This window comes from Piliocolobus tephrosceles, chromosome 9 (assembly GCF_002776525.5).
Source record: "Piliocolobus tephrosceles isolate RC106 chromosome 9, ASM277652v3, whole genome shotgun sequence".
NCBI classification, from domain to species: Eukaryota; Metazoa; Chordata; class Mammalia; order Primates; family Cercopithecidae; genus Piliocolobus; species Piliocolobus tephrosceles.
The window spans coordinates 77,939,565-77,958,112 of NC_045442.1; the positions used below are offsets into that span (position 1 = coordinate 77,939,565).

General features: G+C 41.4%; 1 protein-coding gene across 10 annotated transcripts in view; it reads left to right on the forward strand.

Annotated features, from left to right (window-relative positions):
• The first annotated feature begins 904 nt into the window (after positions 1-904).
• NRG3 (neuregulin 3) overlaps positions 905-18,548 on the forward strand; it is a 1,116,221-nt gene continuing 1,098,577 nt past the window's right edge. For 5 of the 10 annotated variants that reach the window (XM_031936195.1, XM_026455768.2, XM_026455769.2 and 2 more), the window contains exon 1: positions 905-1,864. In XM_031936195.1, the coding sequence (XP_031792055.1) occupies positions 1,790-1,864 (75 nt within the window). In that variant the 5' untranslated portion in view covers positions 905-1,789. Of the gene's footprint in view, positions 1,865-3,659; positions 3,795-18,548 lie in introns of those variants that run through there. The other 5 variants (XM_031936194.1, XM_026455771.1, XM_031936196.1 and 2 more) reach the window with 3 other exon arrangements.

Sequence of the window (18,548 nt, forward strand, 5' to 3'; positions counted from 1 at the left end):
GCGCTACTCTGCCCGAATCTCAGCCCGCCGCGGCGGTTCTGCACACACACACACGCACCCGCCTGGCAGCTAGAGCCCGCCTGGAGACGCCCTCGGCCCGGGGTCCGCGTCCCCGGGGACCCCCGACGCAGTCTCCCGCTTTCGTCCCCCACGCTCAACCGGGCAGGGCGCCGGGGCGTGATTTCCGATCCTCTGCCAGCTTATCGAGTCCCTTGGAGGCGGGTCAGACCGCACCCGCCGCGGGCGCCCGTTGCGCCCCCAGCCCCTGGCTCGCGGCGGCTACAGCAGCGCCGTTCGCTGGAGTTTGACTCTCGGGCGGCGGCGGCAGCGGCGCGGAGCAGCGGACGGCTGGAGCGAGGCGAGCCGAACCGCTAGCCCTCCGCGCTGCGCTGGGATTGGTCTCTCCGGGAGAGTGCTGGCCGAGGGTTGGCTGCCGGCCGGCTGAAGAACAGGTGCACCTCACCGCCCGGGCTCGCCGAGCAGCCGCCGAGGATCGCGGCGGCCAGGCCGGCCCTCTGTGTCGGAATGCGGCTGGCGGGCACGCGGCACCCCGCGACCGGCCGGCGGGGCCACTGAAGGCGGCGCGAGGCCCAGGCGCGGCGCGAACGGGCGCCCCAGGGAGCGGGTCGGGCGCGGTGCCCCGAGGATGCCGGCGCGGCTGGAGCGCACGCAGGCGGCGGGCAGCAGCAGCAGCAGCGGGTGCGGGGCCCCGGCGCGCAGGAGGCCGCTTGGCGGGCTGCAGACGCGCCCCGCCGCTCTCTGACCGACCGGAGGCGCCGGGGGCCCGTCTCGCCCCTCTTCCGCGCTCTTCACCGCCCCCTCCCCGGCCCCGTCCCCTCCCCCGCTCCTCTCCTCCCCGCCCGCCGCCCGCCTCTCGGGGGGAGGGGCGTGGGGGCAGGGAGCCGATTTGCATGCGGCCGCCGCGGCCGCTGCCTGCGCCCGAGCCCGCCGCCGCCGCCGGAGCCCGCGTCCGCGCCCGACCCGCGCGGCCCCATGCCTCTGGCGCGGCCCTCGTGGGGGCGAAGGTGAAGACCGGCTCCTAGGATGAGTGAAGGGGCGGCCGCTGCCTCGCCACCTGGTGCCGCTTCGGCAGCCGCCGCCTCGACCGAGGAGGGCACCGCGGCGGCTGCGGCGGCGGCAGCGGCGGGCGGGGGCCCGGACGGCGGCGGCGAAGGGGCGGCCGAGCCCCCCCGGGAGTTACGCTGTAGCGACTGCATCGTGTGGAACCGGCAGCAGACGTGGCTGTGCGTGGTACCTCTGTTCATCGGCTTCATCGGCCTGGGGCTCAGCCTCATGCTTCTCAAATGGATCGTGGTGGGCTCCGTCAAGGAGTACGTGCCCACCGACCTAGTGGACTCCAAGGGGATGGGCCAGGACCCCTTCTTCCTCTCGAAGCCCAGCTCTTTCCCCAAGGCCATGGAGACCACCACCACTACCACCTCCACCACGTCCCCCGCCACCCCCTCCGCCGGGGGTGCCGCCTCCTCCAGGACGCCCAACCGGATTAGCACTCGTCTGACCACCATCACGCGGGCGCCCACTCGCTTCCCCGGGCACCGGGTGCCCATCCGGGCCAGCCCGCGCTCCACCACAGCACGGAACACTGCGGCCCCCTCGACGGTCCTGTCCACCACGGCACCGTTCTTTAGTAGCAGCACGCCGGGCTCCCGACCCCCGGTGCCAGGAACCCCAAGTACCCAGGCAATGCCCTCCTGGCCCACTGCGGCATACGCTACCTCCTCCTACCTTCACGATTCTACTCCCTCGTGGACCCTGTCTCCCTTTCAGGATGCTGCCTCCTCTTCCTCTTCTTCCTCCTCCTCTACCACCACCACACCAGAAACCAGCACCAGCCCCAAATTTCGTAAGTAAACACTGTGTCTCAACTGTGATTTACTACTGGGTTTCCTTTCTGCCCTCCTGCTTTTTCCCTCGCCGCCTGCCTTCTAGCAAGCCCCCTCCCCCATCCCAGGTTTGGGGGCAGAGTGAGAGCTGATTAAAACTGGCCACCAGAGGGGAGGGTGCCAGCCTGCCCTGGTTCTGGGGGGTGGGGGCGTGTAGGAAGGGAAGGGAGATTGTCAGGCTCCACTGGCCCTACTTTAGCGGGTCCCAAATGAGAACGGATCTCCCAGCTCCCTTCAAAGGGTTAACGCGAGTGCGATCCTTCCTCTCTGCAGACCTGCTGGCGAGCTGCCGGATCCCGCTCCAGTAGAGGGCCGGGGAGGGAGAGAGGGCCTTCCCTAAGGCACTGAGCCCCTTCTCCGCCCGCCGGTAGAAAGGAAAGAAAGCAAAGCACATGCAAAGTGACCGACGACAAACCACAGAAGGAAGTTATGTCCATGTGTGGGGTGACGAGTTGATGGAGATATTTGTAGAATGTAGCTGAGGACGCTTCCAGCAGCCCTGACCTGGGCAGGAACCAGAAAGGGTTAATTAGAAGCCATTGGGAGACTTGGGGAAAGGAGGGGATCCAAGGCAAAGGGCTAAACTGGTCACCTCCTAGCCTGCCCGTGGCCATTCCAAGGTGTAGACATTGATTCTGTGGCCGGCGAGAGTGAGTTAACTAGGAGGAAATAGGAAGGGAGCCCTGCAGACCTGCCACCTCTAGGGTCCTGACGAAGGAGGAGTTTTTTTTTCAGCCCTGCCAAGCCTTTGCTTTTGTTCCGTTCCCAAAGGTGGGATGTGAACCTTATCTCCTCTGCCTCTGTGCCTGAAAAACATAGGCGAGTTAAGAGTTTTCTGCACTCAAAGGTGAGAACATCCAACCGTTTGGAAACATGTCACCGTTAGAATGTAGCATCTTCAACCTGGGCTCAGTATGGGCCAGTATACCCAAAGCATGATAGCTTTCTGTTTATTTGTATAGAAAGTGCATATTTTCTCAAAATTTTTATAAATATTTTAGGTGACTAATTGACCTCGCACCCCACCCCCCACCTTGTTTTTATTCTAAGGAAATCTCAGGCGTCTTTTAAACTGATTTGATCAGGATATGGGAAGAGTTTGTACAACCTGTGAAGGTTATTTAGGACAAACTCCAGCCTGCTAGTTCAAGTTCTGTGCAAGGCTGTTTTGCAGAAAACTGTCTGGTTATGCTGTCTTTATATTGTATTTGTGTTTTGAGCCATAGCCTCTGGGAGAAGGGAAGAGTGTTCATCATTAACTCTTCAGTGATGGTGGGAATACCGGGTTTGCTTTCAGTCATCTGCTAATTTTTCATTTCCCTCACCTATGATCTTAGCCTGGGTGTTACTTAACCCTTGAAACTTTTTTCTTTTTAAAGAATTTAGTATATTTGTAAGTAAGGTCCAGGAGAGGGAAAGAAAGAAAAAAAAGACCAAACCTACTTTGCTTTGGAAAAAACAGTCTAGAAGATAAATTGGGAGACAGGAAGGAGGGTAGGAAGGAATCTGCCACAAACCAGAATGGCAGTAGAGCCTGTAACTTGCTGCTTCTCTCTCCTTTGGCTGAAGCAGTCATTTTTGAGAGCACATTTTCTCAGGAGGTGTTTAGAGCCTCCACTCAGTAAATCTAGCTTGAGTTTTGTAGAAGGATACACACATGAGTGTATGTGTGAGCATATTCAATGAATTGAAAATGAGTCTACTCTGAGGACCCCAGATTTTTGATTTGCTCTTTTGATGCAGTTGATATGAATAATGGAGTGTGGTATATCTCCAACCCTTGTATGCGTTGGGAGAGGAGGGGGACTACACATGATAGGGGTATTTCATGTTCTTTCCCAATTGATTTCCTTGTGTTCCATTCCGGAGGTCTTTAAAGAAAAGCCCAAGGTAATTATTTCTACCCCTCCATGCTCTCTTCCTACATTCTGTGGACTGGAATGGCAGTCTGTTTAATAAGTAATGATTATTGACAGGGCCCTCAGCCCCAAGGAAAAGAGGGGAAAAATCTGTAAATGGTGTCAATGTTCACATAGACTTAGAAGCAGTATTTGTTTAATTTGTATCTTACGTTCAGTTCTTTCTCTTTTTTAAACCTTTACAAGAAGTCGAATTAAGGTATATAATACAAGTATGCAAAATCCAACTGAAATTGACCGGGTTTGCATCTGTAAACAAGGGAAATTTTAATGAAAAATGAATTATGTAGTTTTCTTAAAACGTATTTAAATAGGCAAGTTGTATGGTGATTTGAAGAAAGAGGATAGTTTAGTTATTTTTTCATCCAAGATTGCAGGATGATTAACAAAAGGAAATTAAGATTTCATTTGAGAGATTATCAGCAATGCTACTGTAGGATGAAAAAAGCCTGAATCACTGGCGTTCATATTGTTTTTCACTTGTCTTGGTTATGCCCCTAAAGTTCCCAGGAGAGAAATTTCCTTTTCCCCAGCTCCTACCTCCATACTTCAGTGGGTCTTTTCTGTCCTGGGGTTTTTTTTTAAATGAAAGTAATGGATTCTGTTGTAGTACTTGAAAAATGGTTAAGGATGACGCTTTGGTTTTTTGACTAACCCACAAATTCTTTAATGGCCAGGATCTTTGCTCTTGCATTGGATACCTGAAGGCTTATGGAATGAATGTCTTTGTGTTCATCTTAGATCATTCAGAAAGATCCTGTCTGTAAACGGCAGCATAGCTCTTTGGAGTGGAAGAGGCTGGTTCACTGAAAATGAACATGCTTGCTAATGGATAATGGAATTTTTTCAAGCAAAAACTATTCTTGCTATGGGGAAGGCCCAGTTGGAGAACTGTTTCTTATTTTCTGTAGGATCAAAGACAAAGGAGGATTGAACTTGAAAGGCGGGAGGAGAAAGGAGGGTTTGCAAGTTGATTCTTCTCTTCCCATCCTCCATTGTTTAGGCTGTGAGCTGGACAAAAACTTTCTTCGGTGTTACTGGGATTCTTGGGTTTCCAGTTGCCTAGTATACTTGCTTGCACTTCAGACTCTAAAAACGAGTATCTTAAACATATTGCCAGGGGAGATTATTTCACCAAAAACATCTTTGAAGCATTTTGTATTTGAAAGTTTAGGTTAATTTGCAGGTTTTTCAAGCCAAAGGGAGGTCACTACAGACAGCAGAGAGCAGTGATTTTGACCAATGTACAATCAGTGTTTGCCTTTTACACCTCCTTCAATTTCATTTTCAGATTTGAAATATAGTTGTACAATGTTGCCAATGCAAATATGGATTGTTTTAGAGACACAGAATTCTTTTACTAAGCTGAAAATACTGTTTAACAGGTGGTAGCCCGGAGTCATTGGCTAAATTCAAATACTAAAGGCAAAGAACCTATTTTAATAGATGTTTCTTTGGGTTAGATTTGGAAGGTATATGGTTAATTATAATGGACACACAAATATCAAATTGTGTATTTAAGAAGAAATACATGTAGAATGTACATTTGATGTTTAAGCAAGGTATGGAGACAATTTTAATTTAATCAAGTCTATTTATATAAAACTTTACCTAGTCATACCTACTATAATTTTTAAGAGAGGCATTGATAAAATCAACTATTTTCTTATTTATTCTTTTCAACGTCTTCCTTAAATAAGAGTACACTTGTTTGCTGTATAAGCAGCCTCAGATATAATTTGTTTAAATAAAGTTACTCCTGTACGTTGTATTCTGTCTACATGAGTCTTGGCCTTCAAAGGCATCCACATAGAAGGTACTGACCCCAATCATGCATGGTAGCCAAAGTGAGAGGATTCAGAGCTCAGGATCAATATTTCTTATGAAATCCAATTGAGAGCTTTCTTTTTATGAGCACATGCTGCAACCTGAGTATGTTTTGATTTTCTTTGGTCTTAATACAGGATTATGAGACTTTTCTGCTTTAATCAATTATGCTGTACAATTTTACTGTTACACACTTATGTTGCACTTCATGGTCCTAATTTAAAAAAGAGGGCAGGGGTGGGTGTGTTGGCGAAGATTCTTTAGGGCCGTTTTTAGTTTGGACTCGTTGGTCTCCGTGCATTAAGACAATGCGGTTTAAGCATTCCGCCCCAGTTCTTCAAACTGAGGTGAGGGATAGGAGGTGTTGTTGCTAGTTGAGAGTCCCCTTCTGCAGGTTTGATTTGTGAATCCAGTTACCTTTATATTTATGCTATTTTCAAAACCTGACCCAAAAAAAGCTGGTTTCTGGCATTTTCTCGCTGTTACTGAAGCTTTTCTAAATTCAGGTTGGGCCACAACAGCAGTGTTGGTGCAGTTTGACAATCAGTGCTATCCTGGGAGATCCAGGATGTAGAGGAATGCCATCTCTCCTCTCTCTGGAGCTACTTTTTCAGCCCTTCCTCCCCTTTGTACACAATGAGAAGAAAGCTTATTTTCAACTTGCTTTTGTAGAAATTCTTTCCTCATAACCTCTCATCTCCAATGCCAAACATATCTCAATATTCTATCTGGGATGTCAAAAATGGAACATGAAAGTTGGCCCTGAAATATATAAGAGCAAGGGAATAGTCATAAATCTAAGTCTTTAAAATGCATTTGAATTGCTTCTGAATAGAACTGAAATTCATTTTTCTTTCTTTCTAGCTGTTTTTATCTTCAGACTCGTGTGTTGGGTGAGGACAGAGCTGGTACTGCATTGACAAATACATTTTGAGATCCTAGAAATTTTACTTTTCCACCCAAGAAAGTGTTCCCTCCAGCACCATATACATAGTGAAGTGAACAGTGGACTCTGTTTGAAACTTTGCAATATCACAATCAAAACTTACCTAAATAAATGTTTCCTATTCATGCAATTATAAATAAAATCGTTAGACACATGTTTAGTTTGGTTTTCCATTTCACTCTTCCCCTAAGACTTCCTGTACTCCCACCTTCCAGTATTTTATAGTTGAATCATGGCTCTGACTGAAGGCTGCTTTCAGGCTTTTGTGTCCCCCCCCCCCTTTTTTCCTTAGCCTAGAGTACAAGGAGTCAATACTCATTAAATGAAATTTCTTAGATATGCTTAACATGTTGCTTCAAGTTGTTTTAAAAGTTAATCCTTTTGCTAAGTTAGACTGCTTAAATTGATGTAGAAAGTTAAGGAAAAAAATTCTCATTTAGGGAATTGAGTTATTAAACTGTCTTGGTGATTTAAAACAATAATTAAGGATTCCAAAAACTTGATGGAAGCAAATGGTCATTTCTTTTCCCCCACAGATTGGTATATAAATCATATTAATTTTGATAGCATTTTTATCTGATTCCACAACACAGTCGAGCAACTGAACATAAGCTATCATATACATTCATATAATTATATTTTCATAATACATGTCACATGTTTCAAATGTTTACTGAGTATCTGGGGGCATTGCAATGCCGTTAAGTAATTGGTTGATTCAGAAAGTTTATAAAAGTAATGGTTCATAAAGCAGACAATTAAAACTTTTAATCACAACATTCAGCCTCCCATGTCTTGATGTAGGCAAAGGCTTTTTCTAAGTATGTGTCTACTGGTTTAAGCTTAGCATCTTTGCTTTTCTTTTTTTTTTTAATTAGCCACACCTGTAATTACCAGCTTTTTTTTTTTTTTTTTAAAGACACTAGTGAAGGCATCCGTATGCAGGTTCTTCATAAATACAATAATATACCCTTGCCCTGGGAATCTCTTACAGTTTTCTTGTCTATGTGATTCAGTTTCTTTTTTTATTCTTTAAAAAACAACTTACCTTTTGGAGTTTCTTCAAAGCATTCAATTACATTTTAATAGAAACTACAATTATCTTTCATTTCCATAATCATATATCACTGGTTTACATAATATTTAAGTAAATTACATAATTAGAGTAAGAACAACTGACATAAACAAATCTATTATCCCAGCTGAGTATTGTTAAGTGCACAACTCAGCTGGCAGTTGCAGTGGAGTTTAGGTTTCCTTGAGCTTGGCCTGGTGGCTGTGTCCCTTTCACTGTGCAGTGGGCCCCATTGGTGTACTCCTGCCAGGCAGTGTGGTGACAGCCAGTTGGCTAAGAAGAGTTAGATTAAGAAAGTGATTCCTTTAGGAGGTAACAGTATTGGAAATGAGAGGCAGTCATGACCATCATTTTTAGGCACTCTTATGGAAGGGTAACAAATGTGTGTTTGTGTATGATACATATATATGTATATATATTTATAAACAGTATTTGTTTGTATATTTCTATATAAAACCTCTAGCCATGAATTCTATAATACCTGTGCAACCTTTAGGAACTGATATAATCTCTCTGAAGTTTAACTTCCTCCCCTGGTATAATGAGTTTGATGACAATAACCTGACTTACATGCCACTCCCGACAGAGTTTATAAGCTGAAAAACAGTCACTGTCTTTATGTCAAGTGAAATGGGAAGTAGATAGACTGGTTATTTTCATCCAAGAGCACATCAGACTATTGAATTCGGTTGAAATATTGGAGCTGGTTGGTTACCTAGCTTGAGGGATCTTTCATCACAATGAAAGATTATTGTTCTTATATGCCCTTGGGTTTTTCCTATATTCCTCTCTGATATCCTGGCACACACAATAAAATATAGTGTGGAATTCTACCTCAAATCACCTTGGAAGTTGAACCACAAACTGGAGGTCATCATTTCTCATTCTTTGCGTGGTAGGTGTTTTGTAAAGCCTATTTCCAGCATACGTTTATCACAGAGAGGAGCTGAAATTTGGGAGAAAATGACTGAGATTGCTGAATGATCCGGAATCTGAAATCTAAAAATTCTTGATAAAGCAAAATATGTCCAAGGTGCCCTTTTGTGCCATCCCTACGCTGATTGTCATTGGGTCTTTAGATTTTGGAGAGAATTTATATGAAAATAGGCAGTGTCTGCACTGCTTTCCCTTGACCACTTAGCAGTTACTGTGAATTAGGTTCTCAAGAATTAATAGGTTGATTATATCCATCAAGGAGCTCTTTTAAATATACTGTTTGTGTTTGTACTTTGGGGAACTTTAATATTAGCATTTTGGAAATAGATTTCTTCAAATCTGTGTTTGTTGGAAATCTCATCCTGAATTGCATCTTAACGTATTACCTTTTTTTTTGTTGTTATAAGCTTTTATTTCTCAAGACAGGCTGGTGATTGTACATAAATAATAGATTGTCATTCTTGGGCATAAAAAGGGATTAGTCAGAAGCAAACCTACAAACTGAATTCAGAATTAAGTTTAATAATGGAAGTTTAGTTTAGCAGCTTCCAGTGCTAAGATTTTGTCTTTGAGGCCTTTTCCTAGAAGTGATAGTGTGTATCATGGATGCGATATAGGCCATAAGAACATTTTTTTTGAAGAAAAGGTCAGCTGAATCCATGTAACTACTTTAGCCTTAATACGTTACAGCCAGGGTTATGGGAATAGCATTTTTATGCTAAAAGTTTGATAAGAATTCTTAAAAATATCAGCCTTCCTCCTCAGACACCTTCCTATGACTACATGCAACCTCTGGCATGATTTCCTATGAATTGCCAGGGAGCTGGAAATCCACTAAAAGAGAAAGCCACACCCTCATCATCATCAGATTTTCTGGATTTCTGTAGCTTGAATTTTACTTTTAGTAATGTAGAAGGATTAGTCACAGATAATCAGTCTTGGAAGGGGCTTAAGAATTTAAGTAATAATAAAAATGACAGCTGCCAAATGGAGGGTTACCGTGTGCCTGGGCATGTAGTACTCTACATTATTTGTGTTATTTATTTTTGAAATAAGGATGGAAAAACAATCATATCTAGGCCTGCAGCCTAGGTTTGGTTATCTCACTGATAGAGTTAATCAAGCTGGGTTTAGGATGTATAATTTGCCTAGGACTTGCAGAAATTGTTCGGATAATCAAGAAGATTGGAGGGGTGTTTTACAGGACAGGTAATCTCTCCCCACCTCAGTCTTACTTACCTGACTCACTGTTATAGTGTCACTATATTCATTTGTACATTGCTTCTGTCAAGCACTTTACGCGTCGATAGTGGCATTTGCCACTGTGAACTCCATAAATAGCTCACCTGTACTATACCTGTTCTTTTCTCAGATACGAAGGAATCTAACTAGATAAATTGCCTGGATTTTCTAAGGAGAAATTCAGATGTTTCAGTAAAAGATAAAGAATATGTTGTCCTGAATGTTGTCTTCTTGTTTATTTTTTATGTTTTGTTGATGTATAATTGATATGCAATGGGCTCTCCATATCCTTGGGTTCTGCATCTGTAGATTTAACCAACCAGGGATTAAAAATATATTTAAAAATAAAAACAACAACACAGCAATTAAAAATACAAATAAGAAACCAGTATAGTATAACAACTATTTACATAGCATTTACACTGCTTGTAAGTACTCTAGTGATGACTTAAACTATATGGGAGGTTATCCTTAGGGGATATGAAAATACTAGGCCATTTTGTATAAAAGACAAGGCATCCTAGGATTTTGATATCCTGGGGGAGAGGAATCCTGGAACTATTCCCCCTGGAATACCGAAGGATGACTGTACAAAAAATTGTACGTATTTAATGTGTACATATCAATGAGTTTGGACATATGCATATACCTATTAATACCATCACCACAATCAAGGTACTAAACACATCCATCACCTCCAAAAATTTCCTTGTGTCCTCTTGTGGTTTTAATTTTGTTTAGGTAGAACATTTAACATGAAATCTATCTTCTTTTTTAAGTGTGCACTATTGTATTGTTAACTAAGTACTATGTTGTACAACAGATCTCTAGAACTTATTCCTCTTGCATAACTAAATCTTTGTACCCATTGAGCAACAGTTCCCTACCTCTAAACTTCTGTTCCTTGATCTTTTTAACTCTCTATTTTCTCTTATGACTGCTTGTAGATGATTCAATATAACAATCACAGAAAACAATTACAAACTTTATTCCTCTGCTTCCTAAAATCCAGTCAAAATTGTCTTCTGTGCCCATTCTAAACTTACTTTTGGTTACAATAGTGACTGCAGTGTATGCTGAGACTGATCAATGGAAAAGTGTCAGGGAGCATTTGGAATCATAGCCTTTTAGTTCTGTAGACACTAAAATACTGACTCTACCAAATCAATGATGGGAGTTGGAGCTATGCAATGCCTGCCGCAGAACATCTGAATTCCATCTTGGAGCCACACTGCAAGGTACCCATCACTGATTATCTACCAGTTCTATGAAGGGGAACATTGGTGAGACCTTGATATTCTGCCAGGGGTACTACAAACTAGACCCAATCATTGCTTACTTGCTTGACATTTTTGTTTGCCAAGTGTTCTTTTAGCTAGAAGAAAAAAAAAATTTCTTTTGGTTAAAGTAAAAGATAGTTGAGATCATTACTTTTGCAGACTTAAAAAAAGATAATGGAAATAGATCAAGTTCTAAGATCACATGACACCTATTGAATAGCTGTGCTGAAGGATAGGAATACTGTAGTGTCAGAAAGATTGTATTGTCAAGATCCTGTAAGACTATACATGAATCCCATCAACTAACAATGACAGTTGTACTCATTGTTAGTCTATGAGGGGGGCCGATGGGGTTGTTTGCCCAAATTTATTGCTAGACCAAAGCTTTTTTCAGCCTGGTGGCAAAATCTAGAGACTTCAGAATTTTTAAAAAAATGGTCTGTAGAAATGTTTATATTAAATGATACCTTGACTGAATTCTATTTCATTGACTTTTCAGTATGATACTCTCTATTTCTGTATTAAAAAACTAACACATTGTGGGTGTCGGGGGAGGTAGAGCGTCAGGATAAATAGCTAATGCACGTGGGGCTTAATACCTAGGTGATGGGTTGATAGGTGCAGCAAACCACCATGGCACACATTTACCTATGTAACAAATCTGTACATCCTGCACATGTATCCCAGGACTTAAATAAAATTAAAAGCCAAAACAAAAAAACTGACAAAGGCCCACTCCATGCCGAGCCAAATGAGAGCTGCCTTGGTTAACAGGTATTAGTTATATTAGCCCCCAAACCTGTTTATCCTGATTGTTTTTGTTAGTTTAAGTGGGTAATGCATTTAAGTATTCTATAAATCTGTGAATTGTGAATTGTGGTTTCTATTAAAGCTAAGTTCATTACGTTGGATATAATCCATAAACACAAGTCACTTTTAAAAAAGTGCTTCTTCTAGTTGACATAGTTGTGAGAAGTTTAAGGAGAATATATGTATATATCCATAACTTTTGTTGTTTCACATGTTAAGTTTTTATTCCACAATAAACTAAACTGGAAGAATCACAATATACATTACGGGTACGGTTTTTCATAAGAAGGACAACAGATGTTTACTCAGAGAAAAGCCTTGAGCTCTATAACCAAGTATTTGGCAAGTGAATGCGCATTTGTATGTTTTCAGTTAAAATAAAATAATAAGTAAAATAAATTTTGCTTACCCATGTGATAGATATTACAAAGCTATTAAATTTTGTTGTAATAATTTTAAAGCCTTTGGGAAATGTTTATGAATGTTTAATGTTTATCTAAAACTTTGGGTAGAAAATTATATAAGATGTCCATGATATTAAGCTGTATTGGTCACTAGATTTAATATATAGTAATTGTATTCAAAGGAAGTTTACTGAATTGTTCATGGTAGTTCTTTCTGGATTGTGGAATAGGGATGCTATTTAATTTATTGTACTTTTTTGTATTTTCTAAGTTTTAGTTACTGTTCATGAATTATCTTTTTTCTAATTAGAAGTTGTTATACTTTTGAAAAAAGTGAAGAATATACTCCATGAATCAGTTCAATTCTTGGTCTTGGTTCTGTGAAGATTGTTTTTTCTTTATGTTTAAAGATTTGTTTCTTAATTGGTGGTGTCAGCATTAAAGTGTTGATGGAGTTGGGTTCCTGCTGTGAAATGCAGATGTGTAGAAGTGCAAATGCATTTCCATTTGCTCATGGGAAATAATGCCTTATTGAAGGCAGAGTGTCTTACTCTGGGCATTTGATGATTAGCCTGGACTTTATAAGGGTATAGAAGATGGGAATTTAATGAGATGCTTAACAGCTCTTCCAGTCTGCAGAGTTAGACAGTCTTAGTAGTATTGCTATAGAAGGATATAGCCAATAGAAATCAATCGGTTATATATATATATAAATCAACTACCTGATCTATTTCAAGGATCAAATGAAAGGAGAACACAAAGGCTAATTGATAGTGATGAGTACTAGAAAGGAGATGTGTGGTCAAATATGAGTGGGTGGGATAACCAGTTCAAAGGTTTACTGGATGCTATAAGCCTCTCCCAGAATCATAATATATTTATTCTTATATTAATTTTCAGTGGTTGGACTATAGACAGACTCCAGAGTCCACTGGAGAATGGTGATTTGTAGGGCACATGATCCGTAGGTTTGGTGATGAGTTGTGCTCAAAGTCCTTCAGATAGCTCACAAATGCAATGGTGGTCAAAAAGAGCCAGAAAAAATATATGATTCTATTTATATAATGTATAACAATTAGAAGTCAAGATAGTGATTATCTTTGGGAAGGAGGGGCAGGAAGTGAATGGAAGGGGACCCACGTGAAGGTTTTCCTGTATTGATAATATTGTGCTGCTTGGTATGGGTGCTGGTTACATGAGTGAGTTCACTTCATCAAAATATAATAACTTCTATACTTTTGATTTGTGCACTTTTTGTATACTACATCAATACTAACTTGAAAAAATAAGGTAAAACTTTAGGAACATTCCTTTGGCCTTTACCACTTCATGCTACCAGGGTGGTGGCCTGAGTTTATAGATTTCTCCATGTACAGAGACTGGATGGTAGCTCTGAATGTTTGTTGTTAGTGTCACAGTCCAGCAGATGCAAAGAGGGTCTTCCTGGCTTCAGCATTTTCCTTTGTTCTCAGGATCCCCCTTAGTGAGACTCCACGCAAACACCCACATTCCCTTTTGACTTAAGCCTTTCTGAGTGGACACCTTGTATTTATATTCAATAAAACCCTATTTCACTCGTATCAGGAGTGTTCTTGATACAACATGTTGCCACACTTTTCACACATCTTAACTCATGTAAAACCCCACTTGTATCCTGAGAATGGCATTATTCCAGTTCTGCAAACATTAAAGTGTGAGATACACAAGAAAGATAATTCATCATCTGCATCTGTGGTTTTGTTGAGACGATCAGAAGATATGTAATGAAGAATCATTAAGTGCTGAAATGTGTGATTCCAGCTGAAAAGCATATTAGGCCATTTCAGAAAGTAGTGCTTAGAGGGAGAAAGGTAGTTTCAATGGAGAATTTCTTTTGGCAGAGTAATAGAGACGGGAGGCCCAGCAAGGGAAAGGGCATTAATAAACATAGTAGTTTGCATGCACCCACCTATATGGGAGCCAGTGAGGGTTCTGACCTGGTAGACAGATGGCCTCACCTTTTCCTTGGAGCAGCACCTGATTAAGGAGGGAGGGTTTTTGGAGGACATAGCTTGCTTCTATGTTAAGCCACAGTCACAATGGGTTGCAAGGAAGTGATACAATATCTGTGGTATTTTCAGAAGGTGCGAGGTTTCCAAGATGACTTGGAGAGAGGAATGAGCAGTGAATTTTAAAGATTCTCTAAGGCTAACTTGTTCCAAATCATTTAAAGATATTGTCTCTGATTTGTGCTGGATATATTTAAGTATTGACTTCATTCCAATGCCTCTTCAAAGTGCTGCAAGAGGCAATAGAATTGGTGTGTTTTAAGGATGTTTAGTTTATCCATAGTCGCATCAACAAAGCCCTAGATTTAACCCAAAATAACAGCTTTCAAATACTTAAAAATTCGCAAGTAGAGATACAAGAAGAATAACAAGAAAGAACTCTTGATTTCACTGCCTCACCTAAATTAACCTGTGACTGCATTTAGGTTTTTCAGAGGCAAAAACTCCTTTGTGAATTGATTGCCACATCACCCTTCTGGTTCCATCTGAGGTCTTCTTTGCAGAAACCACTCAGCACCTTTTGGAATTGAATGCTGACATCGCATCAGATTCAGAAGGAATGCTGCTGTTGATTCCTGTCTGCACTCATCACGTGGTGAGGAAAATGCTGGGAGTCTGTATAAGATGAGGCTCTTGCACTGCCTGCCGGAGAGTGCCTGTCATGGACTGGAGAACCGCATCCGTTCATTTACATATCGGCAGCTGAAATTAGTTGAGTCACCCACGTTTTTCACGCTAAAGAAGAACCTTCAGATAAGAATCCAGTTCATCACTCTCGCCTGCTCAGGCTTACTTGGTTGCTCCTTGTTACCAGAGAGAGGGGCTATAGCACTGTGCAAGTGTTAAATTAGTATTCATAGCCAATGGCATCTCTCTTCTATTTTTCACTGATCAGATAATTTTCACTGATGTCAACATTTATAATACATCAGCTGACATATACAAGTGTTATTTGCTTGGAATATTTTTAGTTTATTTTATTGACTTAGATAAAGATACATTTTTTAAAGTTACTTGTTCAGGTCTTTTTGTATTCGATCAGAAGAGGTTTTTGAAAGGAAGGCAAAGCTGTAGATCAGGGTTTTAGCAAAGTGAGTATCAAATCCAAGTCTGTGCTTCCCCTTCATCACTGAGTTTTATAAGCTTCTAAATGACCTTTTGTGGTACCACACTGATGCTCATTTTGCATTGTGAGCGGCTCTGAGTAATTTATGATAAATAATGAAATGCTGTTTCCTCCAATGCACTGCAAATGGCTGAGTCTTGTAAAAGTCTAAGGAGCTCTATTACTTCTAAATGACTAGATAACACAAAAATGTTAACCCTAAAGAGAAAAGGTCAAGTGGACCATGTGCTTGTGAGCCACAGTCCTTCTGCCTGGTGCCTTCTGACAGACTTTCTGCATCTGAACTCTGCAGGAACTGGCACCTGAAAAGTCACTTTCTAGAATGGCAAGGAAGGATTTAAGCCTTTCGGCTAGTTGGATTGGCTAGAAGCAATAGTGGTTTGTTTGGAGCAGGGGAAGGGAGAAACTTGCAGAAACAGTTTAACATTTGAAACCCTAGGTTAATTTAAAAAAAAAAATCTGTTACCAGTCGTAAGAATTTTGTGATGCTAGGAAACAACAACTTAAGTATTTTATTTGAGCACTGATATAAAAAGAAATATTAAAAAGCAAGCAGAGTAATGTTAATCTGTAGAAAACCATAGAAAGCTGACATCTTTTCAAATTAACCTTTGTCATGATGTTTGCATTCTCTTGCTCATATCCACATACACAAAAATAAATACCCAGTGAACATATTCGGTCTTCAACTCTCAGCTCCCTGGTATTCCACAGTGTATTCCTACCATTGGAAAATACTGTTCACAGTGAATATGTGTGTTCTCATCCTGGTTGCTGTAAAATAACTGCATATCTTAGTGTTAGGGTTTGAAGACTTTAATTGCCAGCTACAGAGTGTCTTTATGTATTGCACTTCCATTTTGAAAATTGAATTAAATTGCCGGTCAGTGAACTCTTTATAATGACAGGAGAGTCTCTATGCAAGCAAGCCATTGAGAAGAGTGATCTTTGGCCAGTGATACTTTTAAACTCAGACACTTTGCTGAAGTGTGCCTCTGAATTTCTCACATTTCCCCAGACATGATTACATTGCCAAATGAAATCATCTGTCCCCCCAGTAGAACTGCTTCCTTTCCTCCAGATATCAGCTACAAGGTATGAAATGAATTGCATAAAAATAAATCACACATGCTGCATTTTGGGAAGAGTACTCTAGCTGTTCCATTAATTTCTTTTCACTGCTGAGTTGGGAAGTCCTCTTTAATCTTCAAGTATCAGTTACATGCAATTGGGTGAACCTCTTGACCCTTCCAAAATAGAGACGCTTTCATGCCAGGAAAGTTGAGCTCTTTGAACATTTGAGAATATTTTTGCTTTTGATGAAAAAGTTTGTTGTCATGTGCCATGGGAGAAAGACATTGAAAGGAGGAAGGTTATTCCCAAAGTCCTGTTTGATGAATGCACTATATGGCTCTATTCCTGACCATGTACTGTCTGTAAGGTTTGGCATGGACAGCAATGTGCTGTTGACAATATGGTGCACTTTAAGGTGTTTAAACATGGACTCGGGAGTTTGTAGATTATCCAGGCCTATTACCTCATCTCCATATGCCTAGTCTACCACTTCCACTTAGATGTTCTGCCATGTTGCAAACTGTGAACAGAAGACCCTGATGAAAATGAGGAAGATGAAGGAGGTGATTTCCATGGAGACCGTGGAGAGGCTGGAGGGTCTTGTTTTAGGGAAGTTTATCATTCCTTTGCACAATCTTGGTGTTTGTGACATTTGTTTTCTTCTTTGCTTCTGTGGAAAGTTGGAAATAAGATAATTGGGACAGTGCTTTGGAAAGGGAGAAAAGTGATTAAGACACAGTGGGATGCCCCTACCTGGTTTGGGAATGCAGGCTCAGCTCTGCTCCTCAATTGTTTGAGACCGCAGGGTAAACTACTTGATCTCTAGAATTTCAGGCTCTTCTGTAAATGAGGCTGTTGGACATGATGTGGCAAAGATTCCAGAAGGCCAGGGTTTTAAATTTGAGATTAGAATTTTAGTGGAATTTTTTGAATTACTGGTTTCTCTGTCTCACTCTCTCCCTATCTCCCTTCCTCTGTCTTGCTCTGTCCACACACATTAAACACACACAGATGAAGGTTTTGTTTTTGTTTGGTTAGTATATTTTCTGTTGGACATTTGTCAGTTTGGCATTTAATAATATCCATATTTCAATGTGATACATAGGTGAGACTTGGTTAAGTCCTAAAGTCAGATGAACTTTGCTTATTTACAATTTTAAAAAGAGAATTCTGTCCCCTTCTTCGGGGAGATGTAGAGCTTGGTAGCCAGCTATAGGTGTTTTATTGCAAAGTGTGTGTGTCTCTTTGTGTATGTATGTTTGTGTATTATACACATACTTTATGTACATATATACACATATGTGGGTGTATATATATATGTGTGTATATATATATACAGATTCCAAAAATAGGGATATGAGGAGCCCTGGAGGAATTGCTGGTACACACAAAATTTTTTGTTTGAAAGTATAAATGTACTCATCCAGTTCTAGATATAATATCTCACCCCCTTAAGTAAATGGAACTCTTACTTGCTGAATTTTACAAAGAGTGTTACAAGAAGAACAGAGGACTAAAAAATGGTATTCCTAGGGCACCATTATAAATATACCTTAACGAAAGGCAATATTTCCTGTTATGTTGGTTGGCAAGGGGATTCTGATATCAGAATGTGGCTCCATCTTTCACATTAGAATATAGCTGTACATGGGGATAGAGAGTAGGTGAATGGTTACCAGAGACTGAGAAGGATAGTGAGGGGTTACAGGAGAGGTAGGGATGGTTAACGGGTACATAAAAATAGAAAGAATGCGTAAGAGCTAGTATTTGCTAGCATAACAGGGTGACTGTAGTCAAAAATCATTTAATCGTACATTTAAAAACAACTAAAAGAATATAATTGGATTGTTGGTAACACAAAGGATAAACGCTTGAGGTGATGGATACTCCATTAACCCTGCTGTGATTATGACTCATTTCATGCCTGTATCAAATTATCTCATGTAATCCATAAATA